At 43.3% G+C, this 21,451-nt stretch overlaps 1 protein-coding gene across 1 annotated transcript in view; it reads left to right on the forward strand.

Annotated features, from left to right (window-relative positions):
- DNMT1 (DNA methyltransferase 1) overlaps positions 1-21,451 on the forward strand; it is a 38,798-nt gene that overhangs the window by 1,684 nt on the left and 15,663 nt on the right. The window contains 17 exon segments of the mRNA XM_006905895.3: positions 4,751-4,787; positions 5,275-5,382; positions 5,577-5,796; positions 6,472-6,547; positions 7,627-7,705; positions 10,203-10,237; positions 10,620-10,704; positions 12,133-12,164; positions 13,163-13,247; positions 14,921-14,955; positions 15,468-15,549; positions 17,084-17,118; positions 17,440-17,485; positions 17,580-17,660; positions 17,734-17,843; positions 20,532-20,650; positions 20,944-21,036. Coding sequence (XP_006905957.1) covers positions 4,751-4,787; positions 5,275-5,382; positions 5,577-5,796; positions 6,472-6,547; positions 7,627-7,705; positions 10,203-10,237; positions 10,620-10,704; positions 12,133-12,164; positions 13,163-13,247; positions 14,921-14,955; positions 15,468-15,549; positions 17,084-17,118; positions 17,440-17,485; positions 17,580-17,660; positions 17,734-17,843; positions 20,532-20,650; positions 20,944-21,036 — 1,358 coding nt within the window.

The raw sequence follows: 21,451 nt of genomic DNA on the forward strand, positions 1-21,451 counted from the left end.
CTTTCTCTTCACCTATGAGTTTCAAACAGACCACTGACTCGGGTTATATTGGACCAGAGCAAGTGTTTTGTTTGGCTGAATTTAAATATTAGATGACTGTTACAATCCACATTTACTCTAGGTTCCATATTTCTTTCAATTAGAATTGCCTACTATAGGTATGGCATTTAGGATTTTGCTGTAGACCAAGTAGTAGACATTGAAATTGTCAGCTTATGAGATCCTCTCATCAGCTTTTCCTACGTTTTAAATTTCAGCGTATAAAATATACACATAAACATGGCATTCAACACTCTCTTAAACTTAGATTTGTAAAGTGAGGTATAAGTCTTGATTTATGAAAATTAGAGATATGCAATCTATAATATAACCGATACCTAAGTTCATTAAAATAGGAACAAAATTTAGGCCTGGTCCTTAGTTATGCATTTCTGTCACTTCTGCTAACGTGTTTATATGGCAGCTTCTTTCAACTCACATATACATATAGTTCCAATAGAAAAGTAATGATATTAGAAAGTATTTTTACTGTTTGGATTATGAAGTCTTTAACTTTTTTTTTTTTTTTGGAAAGTATTTACTACCCTAAGTCTTCTAAAAAGCATGCCTTTCAGGACGTGCCATTTTCCCACTTGATTCTTTTTTTTCTCTGCCCAAGCTGCCATTTGTAGAGAAAAAATGGTAGTCTCCCACTTGTCTTCCTGTTAATACTCAGGTCTGTTTTCTGTAAGTGGAAACTGTGATTGTCTTAGAACTTAAGTTGAGTCTAGTGGTTTTCCTGCCCCCTATAATGCCTGTTGCACTTGGCCTGAACTCCAGAATCCCTGTCCCCTTGCCTGAGTCATCTTGTGCTCTTCTCACAATCCATGTAGGCCTTCTTTTTAGGTTCTCAGGGCCTGAGACCATGCAGAGTGGCTAGCGGGAAGCTGGGATCTACCTCCTCCAAGGTGGCTTCTATCCATCCCTTCATCCTTAAGATTGCGTTCAGAAAGACAGTCCCTTTTCCCTACACTGTGTGTTGAATTGTTTGTGCACCTCACATGCTGCCTTGTAATCTTGAAATTGATGATTCGTCGTCCGATTGTGTTTCCCTTATTCATTGTATATGCAGCTTGGTGTACAGTAGACTCTCAAATGCTTGCATGTGAGACTTTTCCCTTTAATGAAGCCTCGATTTACACACTGATTCTAGCAACCTCCTTTGCACAACTCTGATTAGCCTTTGTAATTGTGGCAGCTTTCTTATCTGCTGGTCATTCTGTGATTAGATTAAGCTGGATCTTGAGGTTTTTAACTAGTTCCGTGGCTCCTACTGAGCAGGTATTGAATAAGGGCAAAACCGACTTACCTTTTCTCTTCTGTAGTAGAATTCTAGAGGTGCAGACCATTGGAGTTCAAAGCCCACTTGACACTTGCCAGCTGTATGGCTAAGTTATCTAACTTCTTGCTGCTTTCTCTCTAAAATGGGATGAAGGTGCTGTTCCACTGGGGCATTCTGAAGACTAACTGAGCTAGTGGGTGTTAATGTGGTAGAGCAGCGCCTACACAGAAAACTTCTGTAGTGCTTATCACATGGTCAGCAGTATATTTCATTTCAATTAAGGGAGCATAATTTAAATAAAGTACTAACATGTGGGTCTTATACTGAGGCAGGTATTAATGTGGCATTGTATGTCAGATAGAAATGAGGCATATGCTGGCTTATTCCAACCTTCCTCTTTGCCTGGCTTGTAGAATGGTCTGGACTTGTTCTTTCTGCTGCCACCTTAGCTTTTGTGCCAGCTGTCTACTCCTACTCTTGATTAGGCAGGCATTCCTCTCTGAAGGGTTGAAGTGGCTTTTTATCTTTCAACTCTCAACATCTTGCTTTTTAATTCTTTGTATCTTTGGCTTTTGTGATGCTGTCTACTATCAGGGAGCTTCTTTCTTGCCTGATCCCCAGCCCTTTCTCCATCCCTTTTCTTTCATTCTTTGACCCTTATCTCTTTCAGTCGTGAGACTTCTACTTTCAGCAACTGGGTCACCCACTGGAGATAGATACCTCCAGTTTTTTTTCTTTTAAAGTGATTTTTTTTTTAAAAGATAGCTAACATACAATATTAGTTTCAGGTGTACACCATAATTATTCAGTGTTAATATACCTAAATAAATGGTCACCGTGCTAAGTCTAATAACCATCTGATACTGTACAACGTTATTACAATATTATTGACTATATTGCCTGTACTATACATTACATCTCCATGACTTATTTATTTTTTAACTAGAAGTTCGAATCTGTTAATTCCCTTCACCTTTTTTCCACCTTAAAAAATTTTTTTTTTCAATTATAGTTGACATTCAATTATTTTTTATTAGTTTCAGGTGTACAGCATAGTGGTTAGACATTGATTTACGACGTGTTCCCCTGACTAGTCTAGTACCCACCTGGCACTACACCTAGGTATTATAATACCATTGACTGTTTCTCTATGCTTTAGATCCCCATGACTATTTTGTAACTACCAATTTGTACTTCTTAATCCCTTCACCTTTTTTACCCAACCCCCCTCCCATCAGGCAACCATGAGTTTGTTCTCTGTATCTATGAATCTATTTCTGTTGTTTGTTCATTTATTTTGTTCTTTAGATTCCATATATAACTGAGATCACATGGCATTTGTCTCTCTGTTTGACTTATTTCACTTAGCATGATACTTTCCAGTTCCATCCATGCCTGGACACCTCCAGTTTTGATACCTCTCTGGAGTGCCGGTTCTGATTCTAGATGCTGAATAGCCATCTGTACGGCTGCTGTTCACTGAAATGTCACTTCTAAAACTCATGGCCTGCTTACTGTTTTTCCCACCCAAAAGTTCTGAATTTCTGATACTGTATTGGTTTTTAATTGCTGCTATAACATTACCATAAACTTAATGGCTTAAATAAAACAAATTTATTCTCACAGTTCTGTAGGTCAGAAATCTGGTATGAGTCTCACTGGATTAATATCAAAGTGTCAGCAGTCTGCATTCCTTTTTGGAGGCTTTAGTGTGGTGGTCCCCAACCTTTTTAGCACCAGGGACCAGCGCTCCTATGAGAATCTAATGCCTGATGATCTGAGGTGGAGCTGAGGTGGTGATGCTAGTGCTGGGGAGCGGCTGCAAACACAGATGAAGCTTCGCTTGCTTGCCCGCTGCTCACCTCCTGCTGTGCAGCCCCGGGGTTGTGGACCCCTGATCTAGAGGAGAATCTGTTTTCTACTCCTTTGGGTTGTTGGCAGAACTTAGTTCCTTATAGTTATAAGACTGAAATTCTTCTCTTGCTGGCTCTCTGAGCTGAGTTTCCTTTCCCAGCTTCTGGACGTGATATGTGTAGTTGCCCCTTGAACAATGTCCCAACCCCCTGCACAGTTGAAAATCTACCTATAGCTTTTGACTCTCCCAAACCTAACTAAGAGCCTACTGTTGAGTGGCTCAACAGTATTTATTGGGGAAAAAACCATGTATAAGTGGACCCATGGTGTTCAAGGGTCGTCTGTGCTCCCACCATACCTGCAGTCTGCTGGGTGTCTTTTCTGAAGAAAGACCTTTCCTGATGACTCAAGTCAGGAGGTCCCTGCCTGGCAATGCCTGTGTCCAATCACCCAGCTCGTTGCCTGGAACAAGGCCTAGTGTACATTAGGTACCTACAGATGCAAGCGGTGATTGAAGCTAGAAGCAGCATGCACTCGGAGTAGCCACTGCGTAGCACTGGTCCTGCAAAGCCTGCCACTCATGTTCCTGGCTTTACTGCTAACACTTGCTCTCTTCCTGCCCTTTGGGCTGGTGCTAACTGAGTACCTAGTCTGTGTGGGTGCTGGGTGGGAAGACCCAGAGATGGTGGAGGCCCTGTCGCTGTGCTCACCCTCCCCCACCCCACCCCGCACTGACTGACACTCGCTCATCTAGTTAGACCTGTTTATACCCCACAGTCAGCACCCAGGCTAGGAATAGCCTCTGCTCACCTCCCTTTCCTAGGTACCTTCTATTCTTGTTCCTTTATTTTTTTTTCTCCTTTCCCCAAAAGAGGCAAGACACTAATCTTCAATAATTAAATCAGACCATGATTTTTCCCAGCCAAACTCATGACAGTTCTGCACTTCTGAATGAATAGGTAAAAATGATGAGCTCTTGGGTGAGGCGCCAGCCAACTCCTCTAACTTTACCCATCTCCCCTGTTTATGGGTACCCCTGCTGCCCCAGATGCCTGGATTCTTCCATTGCATATGTTCCGCATTAGAATGCAGCCCTCTCTCCATCCTAGCCTTTGAGAATGTTAGCCATCTGTTTCCCACAGTGTCCTGTGGCCCTGGCGCCTCATGCTAACATGACCACGCTGTGCTGTGCCTTCTTATGGGCTCTTCTCAAATCCAACTGAAGGAATACTACCTGTAGGTCACTTAACTTACAGAAGGACCCCAACTCTGTGACCTGCTTCCTTTCCCAGTACCTTTTAAAATGATATGTATTGTTATAGAACTCCCCTCTCTCCATCATCAGAAAAAACTACCCCCCTCAAAAGAGACCTCATTGCAATTGCAAATGACTTAATGTGTAAGCATTGCAATAGTCATTCTTAGGCGTGGGGGAGGGGTGAATTACTGTATTTTTTTCTAGCATTCATATATGTTGAATTTACTGCCAAAGTTTCTTAAAATTGTGATACTAATTTTTAAGGTAAAGTTGTTTAACAAGAGTTTCTTTCTTTCTCCCTTATTTTCTTCCCCCAGGCTCAAAGATTTGGAAAGAGATAGTTTAACGGAAAAGGTAATCTCCAACTTTAAAAAATCTTACCAAAGTAATTATTTGACAGTTAGTTTATGATTTATAAAAAGTTTAAGTGGAATTGGCTTTTTTCGATAAAAAACTTGGAAATGTTCTTGTTTAATGTGCCGCATTAACGTGCTGCTAATATTAGTTGACTTTTGGTAACTTCTTGACAGTTTCCCAAACCTTGATTGGGAAATTGTAACTTGTCCTAGTCAGACTGTTTTCAGAAGCAGTTTTGTTCTAATACAGCATTATGTGTCTCCATCTCACCTCTGATCTTTCCTTTTTTTTTTACCACTCTGGAGATGGTGTGATGGGATCTTAATGAAGACATCACTAACGTGTCTTGCAAAAACTTAAATTTTTTTTGGCAGAGTCAGCATTGCCTGCCAGTCATTGTTACGTGACCAGGCAGTGTGATTCTTTGTGTACTAGTCCATTAGTTAGTAGCTTGGGGACTTCTAAACCTATATCCTTCCCTTAGGAGTGTGTGAAGGAGAAATTGAATCTCTTGCATGAATTTCTGCAAACAGAAATAAAGAATCAGTTATGTGACTTGGAAACGAAATTACACAAAGAAGAATTATCAGAGGTAAGTCAGTACTCAGCATCCCGGCGTCTAGAAAACGTCTCTTCTCATGTAGCTCGTCTGTGACCAGGGAGGCAGAATAATCCCCAGCTCTCCTTGTTACCTAGTAGCTATAAAGGAAATGCGTGTGTTTCCTTATTCTCTTACTGCCACTTGTTTACATTCATTGCTACTTAAATTATCCTTTCCTGCTGTAGGAGGGCTACCTGGCTAAAGTCAAATCCCTTTTAAATAAAGATTTGTCCTTGGAGAACGGAGCTCATGCTTTCAGTCGGGAAGTGAATGGATGTCTAGAAAACGGGAGCCATTCAAGTGGTGAGGACCGCAGAGTTGTAATGGCAGAGGAAAACAAGTCCCCCAAACTCGTGTCCAAACCTTGCATGCCCAGGAGAAGCAAGTCCGATGGAGAGACGAAGTGTAAGAACCCTTGACTGTTTGACCCTGATGGAGACTGCTACCTCATAAGGAGGCAGTCAGATTTGGAGTCATAGGTCCCCCTGGGCAGTATTTTCTGTGTTGTTTCTTGTGTATACTTCTAAATAGTAAGTACTGCATCATAATTCCTAACTAGTTTAGGTGTATACTACTCTAAATTTTGTGTTTGACCAAGTCTAGAGCATTAGAGCTCAAAACATGGCTAAGTTTATGAGGTATGAGGTAACAGGAGCTACTAATACTTACTGCTTCTAAGTTATAGGCCTATTTAAGCTACCTGTTTATTAGATTCCTTCCCAGTTTGTAATCAAAGTAACTTTTGGAATCTTTACAAACAAAAGAGAGTAGACTTTAGCTCATGTCCGGTTCTTGGCTACTTCACCGTTTACGATACAGGGGGAGGTTCTCTTCCTTTGTCTGGTTCAGGGGTCGGCCCCTCATATAAAAGCCTGCGTAAAATGGCTCAGCAAACTGGCAGGTGCTAATTGCTCACTTTATCAAGACAGTTGTTGATTAGGGTAAGAGGGGAAGGACACTTAATTCTCAGAACCTGGTTCTCTGCACTAACTTGGTGACACTGAAGAACTGCACCTTTGCTGTGAATTTTTTTATTCATAGTGCTTTTTTTCTCTTGCTCCTTTTTTTTTCTTTAAACAGCTGAAGTCTCACCTAGCCCCAGGATCACAAGGCAGACTACCAGGCAGACCACTATCACTTCTCATTTCGCAAGAGGGTCCGTATATGATGAATTGACAACTGCCTTTTCTAGGGGGCAATGGTTTTTGGTAAAACACGTATGGAGATTAGGACGTAATTTAGCAATTCTGACTTCCACATTGCGTAGGTTTTCATCTTGTGGTTTTGTTCATTAGACATTAATGAACAGCATTTGTGAATACCTCATCTATTCTTACTATAGGAAACTTCAAATACATACAAAATTAACAAATTTTTAGTGAAACGAGCCCCCAAGCACCCATCACCTAGTGTCACTAGTTAATAGCTCCTGGCCATCATTTTATCTATACCCCCATACACTCCAACTGGATTATTCTAAGTGGTTTAATTCCATATACTCCCATGTCCTCCGAACTGCATTGCTTTGAAACCAATCTCAGACATATCCGTAAATATTTCAATAGATTTCTAGACGATGAGGTCTTTCTCTCGGACAAATTTTTAATCCATACTTTGCTATAATTGCTAACATTTAGTAAACAGTCTTTTATAAAAGACATAACATTATTTTCATGCTTAATGAAATATAACAATTCTTTACTATCAGATATATAGCTAGTGTTCATATTTCCCCGTGTGGAGCAAATAAACTGAGTTCGTTGATTTGTTCCTTGAGCCTTTTAAGTTATAGATTCTTTTTCTTGTTTTCTTGACGTTTATTTGAAAAAACTGGATCTTTTGTCCAATAGAAATTCTAGATCTGGCTGACTATTTTTATGGTGTTTAATGTGTTCCCTTGTTTCCATTTCCTGGAAACTGGTAGATAGGTCTAGAGGCGTGATCAGATTCCAGCTTTATTTATTTTTGAGACTTCATAGATATGATGTCTCTTGTATTACCAGCGGCTAACGATCAACATCTTAGATCCACGATCTCTTAGGGTTTGCAAAATGGCAATATTCTAAACCTGTCACTCAAAGAAACATTAAACCTGGAGCTTCCTTCAATACCCTAACAACTAGGGCTTCTCCTTGGGAAGAGGGCATGCATGCCCCGAGGCTGCCCTAAAGACGTAGACACCACACCGGCTGGAGGTCTAGCCGAGCTAACTGTTGGCTCTACTGTGTTTGACAGCCCTGCCAAACGGAAACCTGAAGAAGACCCTGAAAGAGCCAAATCGGACGATTCTGTCCATGAAGAGGAAAAAGACCAGGTAGGGGTGGCTCTTTCAAGGTTCTTCACTCCACCTTTTTTTGTTACATTTGCTGATGATTGTGACTTTATGTTTGGTCTGTCTAAATGGACTTAGAGTAACTGAGAAGGTGTTGGAGCGTGCCCTGCGTGGCCCAGGGCAGTACACAATTTAGCACAGTTAGACCTGAGGGCTCGGCAGGCCCTGCCACTCACACAGCCCCATAATGTCAGAGTCTGTTCCCTCCTCTGTCTTCCTTCCTACCTCTCAAGCTGACAAGAGTTATGACAATCAAACCAGCAGATGTGACATGTTTAAAGCATTTGCTTCTGATGTCAGATAATCGCCTTTCCCACATCTAATTTCTCTGTAAAAGCAGAGAATTCTGCATTTGTTATGTCGTATAATAACGATGCTTAGACTTCTTAGGTTAGAAAACTGGTGGCTCGCTAAAGACCTTTGATAGAGAAAATGTCAATCTCTGGTACTGTCCCATGTGACTTAAGGATGGCTACACCTACATAATACCAGATGGTCACATGCTATTGATTTTCATTTCAATTTTGCCACAGGATTCGAAGGAAAGCCTGTATTGGTTTACGTTTGGGTAGTAAATGCCTAACTGCTACTTAGTAAAGATGAGTCTCCATGGTTTGCTCTAAGGTGGGGTTTCTCACTGTAGCATTTATTTGGGGGCCTGGATAATTCTTTGCTATAGGGGCAGTCCCACGTACTGCAGAGCATTTAGCAACATCCTGGACCTCTACCAGCTAGATGCCAGTAGCATCCCCCTCTCCCTTTCCAGCTGTGACAACCAAAATCATCTTCAGATATTGCCAGATGTACCCTGGGGGTGGGGCAAAATTGCCTTGGGTGAGAAGCACTGGGCTAAGGGGTCACTCGAGGTCACTGGGATACCAGTATTGTTGAGGTAGGCTTGACATGTTGTTGTAGGACACACTGATTCTCATACCACTCTATTCCTGGGGACTAGATGTCATTGTTCATGATCTTTTTTTCAGGTACCTGTAGTTAGATTTAGTCAGACTACCCACTTAAGTGGGAAACTGGGGCACAGAGGGGAAACAGCTTGTCCAAGTCATGTGGCTAAGTCTCTTGTCTACTAGAAAGAATTATTAACAGTTGAAAGCAAGCTGGCTCTTGTAATATTGGTAACTCTGTTTTAAAAATGCACTAGCTTCAGAGTTATTTCTAGCACCCTAACCTTTTGGAGGGCTTACATAGCCTGTTCATTTGGTTTCTAAAGAAACATACCGGAAGCCGGTTCACTGGCACTGTGTGTGAGGCCTTGGGGCTTCATGGATGAACACTTGTAAAAACAGTGTTTATTTCAGTGTGCTAGAATAAGTCTTAGTACATCAAATCGGTGTTGTCAGATGGCATTGATCAAATAAGTAGTAATACAGAGAATATTATGTTAGTCAACTTAAAGTCTCGAGAATTTGGTGTTTTTAAACACAGATATTACACATATCTGCTAAAACTTTCAAAGAATACAAAAGGATGTACAGTACAAAGATGTCCCTCCTTCCCCTTTCCCCTGAACCTCCAATTTGCCTTTCTTAGAGGCAAACATTTATTAGTTTCTTTTGTATTGTTTCAGATTATATATATGTGTAGACAAATAGAACCAATAGGATGTCTGCGTGTACATGTATATATGAGATTAATTTTAAGTAACTGGTTCACGTGATTATGAGACTGGCAAGTCTGAAATACAGAGGATAGGCCCAGGGAGGAGTTGATAGTGCAGCTTGAGTCTGGAGGCAGAATTATATGTAAACACATATATATTCAGATTTTTAACATATATTCCAGAGTTCTGTGTAATTTACCCAACTTTCCCCAATGGTAACATCTCACATAACTAATAACAATAACCAAACCAGAAAATTGACATTGGTATAATCTGCCAACTTTATTCGGATTTCCCGAGTTTTCATAGGTGCGTATAGTCACATATATACACATGAATTTACCTAACTTCTGCCTCAAACAAGACACAGATCTGTTTCATAACTATACTATTTTATCCCTTTTAAATACATAAATACAGCTATCCTGCAGATGGCAAATATTAACTTCGAAAACTAGTGTACTAGGGTATTCATCTGAGAAGCAGAGCTTGTGTCCAATTTAAGTAGTTATCACTTCCTAATGTGAATCTCCAATTACTGCTTTGTTTCTTTCTAATATTAAAGAATTCTTGACGTGAGGTGCAAGATCCGATCTCTTATGTAGCCACACTAGACTATCTGTAGTATGCAGACAGGTGCTGGGCGGACTGCTGGACTTTTTTGTTTTGAGGGAGGGAGGTGGGATGTCACACCAGACTATTGGTCACCCAGATCTCCCCCAAACCCAGACCCCACCTCCCCATTGCCCACCCTCTTTAATTGTATCAGTGTAGTTACTTAATACTTTGATTTATGTTTCTGGTTTTGATCTTTTGAAATGAATGTTCTTGTCTCTCTTTTCTCGCCTTCTCTCCACATAGGAGGAAAAGAGACGTCGAGTTACATCCAGAGAACCGTAAGAATAACTAATATACCTTTTTCTGTGCAGTGTATAATCTTGATTACTGTAATGATTTTTCAGAAATGTTTGAAGAAGTTTTATAGTGAGTTACCATGGTGATGATAGATAGCTTAATGATGCTAAGTTAGGGGTCAGGTTAACCTTTTGATTCAGGTAGAATTCTCATTACAGAGAATAAATTGAACGACAACTGCTGGTTGTCCTCAGAACCAGAAATAAAAGTTTACATTTAAAGATTAAATGTCGAAGTAGTCTGTGCCTTTCAGGGTTCCTGAGATGATCACTTTTTGGGGTAGGAAGGAGGACTTTATGAAAACTGCTTCCAGGGGATGAGTCTGTGAAAGTCACCCTTGAGGTGTGTTATTTTGCTTGACAGAGTTGCTAGACCACTCCCTGCGGAAGAACCGGAAAGAGTAAAGCCAGGAACACACAAAGAAGTGGAAGAAGAAAGAGATGAAAAAGTAAAGCCTGGTCACTTCCAAGTTTGTCACTTCTACCTTAATCTCAGAGTCCTCATTTGGTTCTAGGAAAGGAGTTAAGGGATGGGGAGTGTGTAGGAACAGAACGACTTTCCTAACGATCAAAATAACCTTGACTTTGACTAAAACACTTTTCAAACTCCATTTTTCTGGTAATTCTCTACTTGGAAGGGGGGTTATGCAGCTGTGGTGATGGTAGTACATCAGTGGTAGGCCTGGGGTCAGCCAGACCTTTGCTATCTTGTCAGTCAATCACAGAGCTTCAGTCTGTCCCCTCTCCTCCCTTCCTCTTGCTCACGAGGTCACAAAGACCTCATTTCAAACATGTGAGGTGCTAAGGTTCTATAGTACCACCCAGATATAAAGTTATATTCTTAGATGAGACCAGTAATCCTCCAGCTTTGTAAAGTGAAACACAGATGTACCACCTGAACCCTCTTGAGGGGTAGGAGAGGGAATGAGGGTCTAATACTGGAAGCTTTACCATTAGATAGCACTGTCCCATATGACAAAAGGCTGATGTCGGGTGGTCATGGGTAATGGACCAATATAGGGTCCCATTTTGGTTTTCACGTGAAGACATGGATTAGAGTTTCTTATGATTCTTGGGATGGGTGGTGGGTACCTTTATCGGGAGCCTGTTAAAGGATGGGTGTCTGTTATTTTGCTCTGATGGGGGATCAACTAAGCTGCATGCTAATTCTTGAACCGTTTGGTGCTTGAAGCTAATCTTTTACCTTCCCTACCCTGATACTAGTTAAAATTAGGTAGAGGTTACATTTGGGACACATGTCAAGTTCCTTTTAGAACAGACAGTTCTAGTGATCTAGCTTGACCACCCTCTAAAGAAGGAGCTTTGGGCAAGACTAAAGTCTCTTGCTGGTGGCCAGACTCCCAGGATCCCTTCTTGCAATGTGTTTCTTCTCTTAACAACACTGACCTTTGTGGCCTCTTTACACAATGTGTGGCATTTCTGAGGCTGAGTTTGCCTTGAGCAGTTCTCTAGAGAGGTGTATTTAGCTCTTTAAGCTTAGGCTCAAAATGGTGTGTTGTCCATGTTGGAGATGGAGCTCTTGTCCATATTGTGTCATTCTACTTCATTCCTTTATTACAGATCCCTAGTTTTGGTATAAAATTATTATCTATGAGGTTATCAACACTTATCCACTATAGATGATATGGGGATTTGCGGGTAAATACTTGAACTGCAGGATCTGTTCTCTAAGAGTTTCTTTAATTTCCTGCCTACTTGCCCCACTAAAAAAAGTCTATCTTGAAGGCAGACAATTTTTATTACTATTAACTAAACCGTAGGATCAGTTTAGATATTTTATTTCCATAGAACACTTTAACAGAAAGATCAGGACCAAATGGGGAAAAATTAACTAGTCTTTTTTTCCCCTCACTTAGGACAAGAGACTCCGAAGTCAAACCAAAGAACCGTAAGTATAGTTAACATGCCTTTGTACTTCATATTGTGAAATTTAATTGTTAAAATAAGTGTTCTGGTAGAAATAATGGATTGGACAGACCATTAGGTAGGTGCATTAAGTATTTACGTAGTATGTACGTGAATTCCATTTGTAGAAAGGTCAGACCACCACAGTCAAAGCTGAGGTCAGCTGACCTTGACCTCAGGTCCTTCTTTAGTGGTGGTCATAACAGCAGACAGTTTCAGGGATGGTTAAGGGGCACTGAATGAACAGCTATGTTCATCACTCATAGCTATGGAGACACCGTGTAACAAATAGCCCCAAAGCTCAGTGGCCTAAGACAGTAAGCATTTATTGAGCTCAGGCATCTACAGCTGGGTGACTGTCAGCTATCTTTGCCAGGCTTGCCAGGGATGACGGGGCTGACCTGCTTCTGCCACATGATTTGGCCAGCCTGGGTGCAATCTCATGGCAGTGGCAGAGAGTGAGGGCAGAAGTGAAAAGCAGCATTTTTTCAAGGCTTTCTTGACATCCAATTGGGTGAAGCAGATTTTGAGACTGAGCCTAATAAGTCTGGGGGTGGGCAGAACCCGGATCTTAGTGGTCGGGGGAGCAGTGAAGATCCCATGTCTGCAGACTGCGCATCAGACCAGCTCTTGTTTACCTGCACGGGGTCAGCGTCGTGGGGGCTGGACGCCTGCTCTGCAGGTAGGATTTCTGTCATGTCACAAGAACTCAGTGGAGTCCTGTTATCTGTTTTTCATTTTAAACTACTGGCATCTCATCAACGTTTGTACGAAGTGTTGGTGACATTTCTGAGATAATAAGTTCTGAGGTGATAAATGCCTTTCAGGTTTCCTGCAAAGAAGCCTTGCCTTTCAGACGAGGAAGGCGACCTGTACTCTAACTCGAGGAGGAGACCATGTATAGGTCTTCATTGGGCTGCTTGCAATGGCATTAGACTCCCTGAGCTGACTTGCGGGGGTGTGTCTTTTCTTTTGTGACAGGACACCTAAACAGAAATCTAAGGAGGAGCCTGACAGAGAAGCAAGACCAGGAGTTCATGCTGAAATGGATGAAGGAGATGGAAAAGTAATGACTGAATCTTTGTTACTTTACTTTATTCTTATGTTCCCATTTGGTTGGGAGAAATGGCCTGGGGCAGGGCTCTGAGTTTAAATCCAGTCCTACCTACCCGTGGGGCAACTCTGGGCAAATTACCTAGTCACCCTCCTGGGGTCTGGTGGTTGTCACTGCATGTCAGTGCCTGGTACGTAGTGAGTGTTCAGTTGTCTGTCTATCCACAACAGTGAAGCCTGTGTGTGCCTTAACTAAGATGTGTTTGGAACCAGCTCGATTTTTTTCTGAAGGCCCAACATGTGTCAACCCAGATACGTGTGTCCTCCATGCCTGTGCTGTTTTATCAATCATTTTCCTAAGTTGAGTCTAGCTCCCTTCACTTCCACCAGCCTCCTCACCTCCAGTTCAGCTAAGTAAACACATTTGAGGGTTTAAGCATTCCACATTGAGAGGGCTGGGCCTGTGTAAAAGTCAGGATGGCAGGGTTATTATCCGCAGGGCTGTCCTGCCATCTGAAATCTGGGTGGAGGATAGATCTGCCCGGGCCGCAGCACAGGAACCTTGAGCTCCTTAGGGCAGTTTTGTCCCATCTAAGAGGCTGAACTAGGGTGATCCCACGATTGTCTGTGGGCTTCTGTCTGTTGCGATCTGGAGAGTGGAGCCCGAGGTCACAGAATTCCTGGGTCGTGAGCATTCTCACTTCCAGCCTGGTTGGTGATGGGCGTCTGTTCTCGTCCTGTGGCAGATGACTCTTGGTGTCCTCTCCAGCTTGCTCTAACATCTTATCTCTCACCTTTCCTGTCCAGATATTGGTTACCTTCCTGTCAGCACTTGCCCTTCAGATCTAGAGAGATCTTAGTGGTGTCGTCAGCCACCCATTCTCAGACTGGCAGGAGCTTTAGATCAGATAGCCAGCACTTTTGCCTTTTTGATATTTTTGACTTTTTTTTGATAGATCCATTCGTAGATTTGTTGCTTTACGAAGAAGAGCTATGTTATCAGAACAGTATTTTTTGCCTGAAGGCTCAGAAATTATTAGATTGTCCATATAGAACAAGGAGTTGGTAACATAATTGGGAATTCTTAATTTTCCACAGTAGATTCAAAGTCGTGTCCCCGCTGCCCGCTCCACCCGCCACTATCCCAGTGCCTGTCTGGGTAAAGTCTTCACCTGTGACTAGATGACAGATGGAGCTGTAGGCATTTTGGCCAACATAAGCAAAATTGCTATAATATTCCCTTTACTCTGAGCTTTTCTGGGACAGGGCTTGGTAAAATATGGCCCGCAGGCCAAATCCAGCCCTCTGCCTGTTTTTCTAAATTAAATTTTATTGGAACACAGCCATGCCTTTTCATTTGTGTATTATTTCTGGTTGCTTTTGCGCTACAGTGGTAGAGTTGAGTAGTAGTGACACAGACCACGTGGTTTGCAAATCTGAAGATGTTTTTTTACTGACCCTTTATAGAAAGTTTGCCAACTCCTGGTCAACTCTTGTTTTTAAGGGATAGGGAGCTGAGTTAAAAATTTGAAGCCTCATCTCTACCCTGAAGATCTGCCTAGATTTTCCTATTCTCTAGTTCCACAGTGCTGTGATCACTAACTGATACTTCGGGTTTGGTCTAGCTCTTTTCTCAGAGGCTAATTTTTCCCCCTTTATATCTCCACCCCTGCTTTCCCCTCTCAGGATGAAAAGAGGCACAGAAGTCAACCCAAAGATCTGTAAGTGGTTAAAATGCTTGCGCTTTTGTGCTGTGCTTTGTGTAATTTTAATTACTGAAATAACTGTTCTAGAGACCTGTGACGATGTAGAGGTTTACACGGAGTTGCTGATGCTATCGGAAGATTGGATTAGTTGGGGCAGGGTTGGATAAGAAGCCAAACTCTGGGCCCTGTACTTTCCTCTTACACTCTGCCACTTCAGCGGAACTCCCGTCACTGCAGTCACTTGTGTCCATTAGCTTCCAGCACTTCTCATCATGCCCCCGACATCTGAGGGGTCACATGGGGCTTCTGAAAGCTTCGTTTCAGGATTACGAGTTAGCAGCGTGCCTTTAGAGCCACCATGACAAGGGGGCTCTCTTTTTTGGATGGGAATAAAGAATCTGTGCCCTAGATGTATTCTGAATATTTTGCTTTTTGATAGGAAGTCATTAGTTTGTCTTTTGATGCATGTTGGCAATATGGTTAGTTTTTCTGCACTAACATTTGGTGTATATTTGTTTAACCAACAGAGCTGCCAAACGGAGACCTGAAGAAAAAGAACCTGAAAGAGTAAAACCACAAGTTTCTGATGAAAGAGATGAAGATGAGAAAGTAAGGCATTGCTTTTTTTAACTTTACCGTATTTCATACATTCCATCTGCTGGGATGTTAAAGTGACTTTTTAAAAATTAACTTTGTTTTGGAAATATTCAAGCATACCCAAAATTGAGCAGAATAGGGTAGTAAATTCTCACTTTCTCATTAGCCTTCAATAATTACCGACTTGTGATCAAGTGTTTTAACCAAGCCCTGCTCATCTTCCTTATCCTCCCTTCACCCCTGATGATGAGCAAATCCCAGATATATTACTAAAATATTTACAGAATAACTACTTATAAAAGGAAAGACTCTAAAAATACTGCAGTCCCATCATAACACAATAATATTAAATTCTAGTTTTGCGTTCAGACTTCCGATTGTCTCCATTATGTTCTTATGGTTTGTTGGTTTGTTTGGATCAGAACCCAAACAAAGTCTATACAATATATTTGTGTGATATTTGTCCTAAAGTTTCACCCCTCTCCTCTCCTTTGCAGTATGTGCAAGGAACCGGTTATCTGGAGAGATCCGTATTCTGGATTTTGCCATTTGCATTTGTCTTGCATTTAACATCCCCCTTCAGCCCCGTCTCCCACAGACTGTCGGGTCCAGAGCCTTGACCAGATCCAGGTCTTCTGTTTTCCAGAGGACTTGTGAGGTGGTACCATATGCTTTCCGTTGTATCACACCAGAAGTCACAGTTGTCTCTTTGTGGGGTTAAGATTGATTGCTGGGCTCAGGCGCCAGATCCATCCGTTATAAAGTCCCCCTCAGTTTTCGTCTAATGTTTCTAACAGTTACTGCTTAATTCTATTACACTAGGAGTTGCAAAGTAGGATGGTCTAGTTCTGTCGTTCCTTTAATTATCCAAAATAGTTCTAGAAACAAATTTCCCCTTAATTTTAGTCTGCTCAGGCTGCTATAAGAAAATACCATAGTCTGGTTTAAACAACAGATATTTATTTTTTTCACAGTTCGGGAGACTGAAAGTCCAAGGTCAAAGTGCCGGCAGGGTTAGTTTCTGGTGAAGCCTTTCTTCCTGACTTGCCAACGGCCACCTAGATGGGTCCTCACGTGGCCTTTCCCTGTGTGAGCACGGAGGGAGAATGAGCTCGGGTGTCCCTTCTAATAAGGACACTAGTGCAATTGGATTAGAGCTCTATCTTATGACCTCATTTATTTAACCTTAGCCACCTCCTTAAGAGCCCCATTCCTGAAGTCATACTCGGGGTTAGGGCTCTAACATACAAATTAGGGGCACACAGTTCAGTCCATAGGACCCCTTCTCAGTTATTTACTTGAGGTACCGCTTGTATAGGAAAGCTAAGGTTTTCTTGTTTTTTGGTCTCTTAATGAGTCTTTTAAGGAAGTTTTTGGTTATAAGAATTTTGATTATAAGACTATATACTGGAGGTGGCTCAGGTCTCACTGGCTTCTTTACCTCTGACTAGGTTTTGTGATAAATATATAGGTTAAATTCTTAACTCCGAAGCATTATCCAGATGTAAAGTATTTTTTACCTTTCTCTTTTGTTTTCTCCATTTAGGAGGAGAAGAGACGCAAAACTACATCCAAAGAACCGTAAGAACTTTATTTTTGTCTTAATACACAGCAGATAGTAAGATAATAGTTCTAGAAAGAAAAAGGGGCTTTTAGTGACTTGCCAGACCAGGCTTAGTTTTGAATCTGATCGGGTCTGTGAGCACAGGACCAAGATGCTCCAATTCTGCCGTGTGAGGCCGGTCCTCTCTATGTGGTAGAGACACTTGTGACCTAGCACCTTGCCCCTTACGCAGCACCTGGTGTCATGTGTGTTGGGTGGTCTAGGTATAACTTTGGCGGTGGATTCCGATACATTCTGAAATGACTAAAAAAACAAACCATCTTGTGCTTTGTTCCCAGAACTGAGAAAAAAGTGGCTCGAGCCAAAACAGTAGTGTCCTCCAAGGTAAGCGTGCATCCAGGGAGAAAGCTGGTGGCGCAGCACTAATGCGATTGCTCAGAGCTGGCCCTCTGAGCACCATTGTGTCACGCCCCCACAGACCCATCCTCCGCGGTGTGTTCAGTGTGGACAGTACCTGGATGACCCCGAACTGAAGTATGAGCATCACCCCACCGACGCAGTAAGTTTCAGCACCGCCTTCAGCCTTTCGTTCTGCCTCGCGTGCCTCTGCTTATCAGTCTGATGTCTCTCAGGTGGATGAGCCACAGCTGTTGACAAACGAGAGACTGTCCATCTTCGACGCCAATGAATCCGGCTTTGAGAGTTACGAGGCTCTTCCCCAACACAAACTGACGTGCTTCAGGTACTGATATGCCTCTTCATTGTGACAGGGCATCTCCCTAAAGACGCCCAGGGCCTTAGTGTCTTTAGTACCTAACCTGCACCATGTCTTATGCTGCTAACACGTGATGGATAAAAGCCACACAGCTTGTGAAGTGTAGTAGATCTTTGCTGGGGGTTTTTTTGCGGGGAGGGGGGTTCTTTGGCTGTTAAAACTATGCATGTTAAATCTTCAGTCTGTGCACATCTGGGAGGTCGTTCATTCACATGCGGACCAGCTCTGTCCTAGGAACTGCACTGGGCGTTACGGATATAGCGCCTCAGGTCACTGCTTTCACGGAGGCAGAACGAAAGTTATGCTCGTCAGGTAGTAACAACTATGATAAATGGAAAGCAGAGAGTGGGCGGGAGAAAGAAACTTTAAAATGACGGGAAAGTGACTTGAGCAAAGACCTTAGGGGCATAAGATAGCCAGGGAAAGACATCCCGGGAGGAGTGTGAGCGGCACAGAGGCTCAGCGGTGGACCCTTGTTGGCTGTGGAAGACTTGGGGTTGAGGCTGCTGGGCCGGAGTAGAGGGACCAGGGGGACAAGTGGTAGTAGATATAGTCAGGGAGCAGGGGCCGAGGAGGCAGCCAGATCCTGCAAGGCTTTGTATGCTGTGGCAATGACTCTAGAATTTTCTCTGGTCGAAAGTCCGTGATGTGCGGACTATACCTTCAGCAAGGCTCAAACAGACCCTTGAGTGAGCAGAGTCCCCATGCTCTTCGGCCTCCACTGTGTAGTCCACTCCCTTACACTGGGGATGCAGTTACTCTGAGGCTTCAATTTGTTTCCTTGGGGAAACAGCTTGGCTCTAGGGGCAGTAGCCCATGTCCTCTCTCAGGCCTCGGCACGTGCAGTTCTCCCTGGAGAAGAACATTGTGGGGGCAGGTGGATAACCTCAGGAACACCCGTTGTAAGCCTTAGGTAGACTGCACTTTTGAGCAGCTTTTCATACCTGGGCCCCATAGCAGGTTGGGGGGTTCTTATTTCCTGGGCTAAGACCCCAGTGTGTTTCCTCTGCAGCATTCTTCACACTCCTTGTGGTTGGGTTGGTTGTAGCCTCCTGTCAAACACGATCAGGATTCTGATCCATATTGGGATGCTCTTCATCTACCAATGATCCCTGGATCCTGACCCAAACCTCTTCCCGATGACATAAGCGAAACATGTTGTGTTGGGGTCACTGGCTTTCACACCCTTGTGCCTCCCTGTGGCATTCCTTGGGACAGAGGCTTGGGAGAGAGCCAGGAGCTGGAGCCTGGGCTACTGTAGCCAGAATGTTGGAGTTGGAATCTCTCGGCTTCCCCCCAGGGATGGGGTCTGCTGTAGACTCACTCCTATAGGGTGGGAAGGTAGCAGCAAGGACATACTTCCCGGGAATAATGTGCCTTTTAGCATCAGGCCATTGAAGCAAGACTGCCTGGGTTGCTTAGGGACTCTGCTCACCTCTAATACATGGGCTGCATGTGGAGGCTGGAAGCAAGTCTCAGGAGCGGTCCATCCTGCAAAGCAGTGGGTCCTGCCCCCTGCCTGGGACTTAGAACTTCTTGATGTCACCTCTACTGAGAGCCGAGAGACAGCTCAGTAGCTTGACCCTGGATCCTCATCTTCTGTGGGTTTGCACTGTCCTTCCCTCCCTTGGTATGGGCCCACCTTTCTCATTGGACTTCAAGTCCTGAGGCAAGTCTGTGACCCAGTCTGTCTACCATGCCTGGCACGTAGTAGAGGAGCTCAACTCAAAGTGTTTGTTTTCATTTTTTAAAAAGTTTCTCAAGGTTCCAGGATGAGGATTTCTGGCTCTCAAGGCCCCAGGCCATGGGAGTGTGGTGGGAGGTGCTGTTGGGAGACCTGCACAGATCCTGCGTGGCCTACCTGGGGACTGAGGCGTGGCGTGGCATCCAGTGCAGCGGGGTAGTCCTCGAGGCCAGCACAAGCAGGTCCATAAGCAGGACCTCTAATTCATGCTGTCAAGTTTAGTGGCATCCTACTTAATGAGGAACAGCCTAGCGGATATTGGGGAGTGTGTCTGGGCAGGGGGACCGTGGATGTTCTTAAACCTGGGCTCTGCCAGAGAGAAGCAGAGGTCCATCTTTCCTGTGTCCCTGATGGACCTCACTTTTTATGCTATTATACAGTATTTTGTTGTATTAAAATTTTAATTGAGGTTAAACTCGACACAAAACTAACCATATAAGAATTATGAAGAGGTAAGTCCAAAGAAACAAAGCAGATCCGTGGTTGCCAGGGATGGGGAGGGAATAGGGAGTGAGTGCTTAATGGGTATGAGGTTTTATTTGGAGTGATGGAGATGTTTTGAAGCTAGATAGAGGCGGTGGTTGCTCAGCTGTGAGTAGAATGTGTTTAAGAGCCGGTATTTCTCCGTTAGCAATGTACCGAGGGAGGATGTAGCGAGTTGTTCTCTTATTAGATTTCCCATCATCCCACTGTCAGTCTCACCGATCTCGGTGTTGCCTTCGCAGATACTTGTACTCTAGATATATGGGCGGGAGGATCAGGTAGAAGCTGTTTGGGTGAGAAAACACTACTGAGCTGGTGTTCTGGCGACCAGAAAGAACAGTCTAGGACTTGCACATCATCTCGTCACCTTGTGTCTGAACTTGGCTCCATACTGCAACTGGTTAACACACTCTTTGTCGCCCGTCTAGCGTGTACTGTAAACGTGGTCACTTGTGCCCGATCGACACTGGCCTCATTGAGAAGAATGTTGAACTCTTCTTCTCTGGTTCAGCAAAACCAATATATGATGATGATCCATCTCTTGAAGGTAAGTGGAACATTCCAGGTTATATTTGGGACAGATATTTTAAAAACAAATAGCTTGCCTACAGAGCAATATTCAGAACTATTGCCTCAGAGTTAGGGCTTGAGACTTCGTGCTGTGAACAGCTATGAGCTAACACACTCTGATGGCTCTGATGAGGACTGGCTGGCTTGGCTGATAAGAGATGTCAGCTCAGGTGGGCACTTTAGTGCCACGGGCCCTGCTGGGTTTTTGATGTGAGTCATAGTTCTGAATCCCATTTCCTTTCAAGAAACTTTTTCTTTTCTCTCTCTTAGGTGGTGTTAATGGCAAAAATCTTGGCCCCATAAATGAATGGTGGATCACTGGTTTTGATGGAGGGGAAAAGGCTCTCATTGGCTTCAGCACCTGTAAGTAATGTGGCCATCTGTGGACTCTCCTGGGATCTGAGAAGAACCTTTGCTCCCATCCTCCCAGGGGCTTGGTTGGGCTCTGGGAGTCTCAGTGGGCTCACATGAACACCGCTGCCCGTGTGGGGACATGTACGGTCAGATTGGGATGGACTCTCATATAGTTACAACTGGCCTTGGAACTGGCCTTCCAGTTATATGAGTAGCTCATATTTTTGCAACTCAAACTCAGAATTTCAAAAACCTAGATGAGCTCAATGTAAGACCCTCAGCCGGTCTCCATTCTCTAGTTGGCTCCGAGAGGCTACTTCTGAATGAGCTGGCTCTGACTGTACTTTAAGTTTTTGACATTTGGGTATGGAATGACTTTTAGACTCCCCATAAGCTTTATAGACTCATCTCTGCCGGTTAGCTG

The sequence above is a fragment of the Pteropus alecto genome, unplaced genomic scaffold (assembly GCF_000325575.1).
Source record: "Pteropus alecto unplaced genomic scaffold, ASM32557v1 scaffold761, whole genome shotgun sequence".
Taxonomy (NCBI): Eukaryota; Metazoa; Chordata; class Mammalia; order Chiroptera; family Pteropodidae; genus Pteropus; species Pteropus alecto.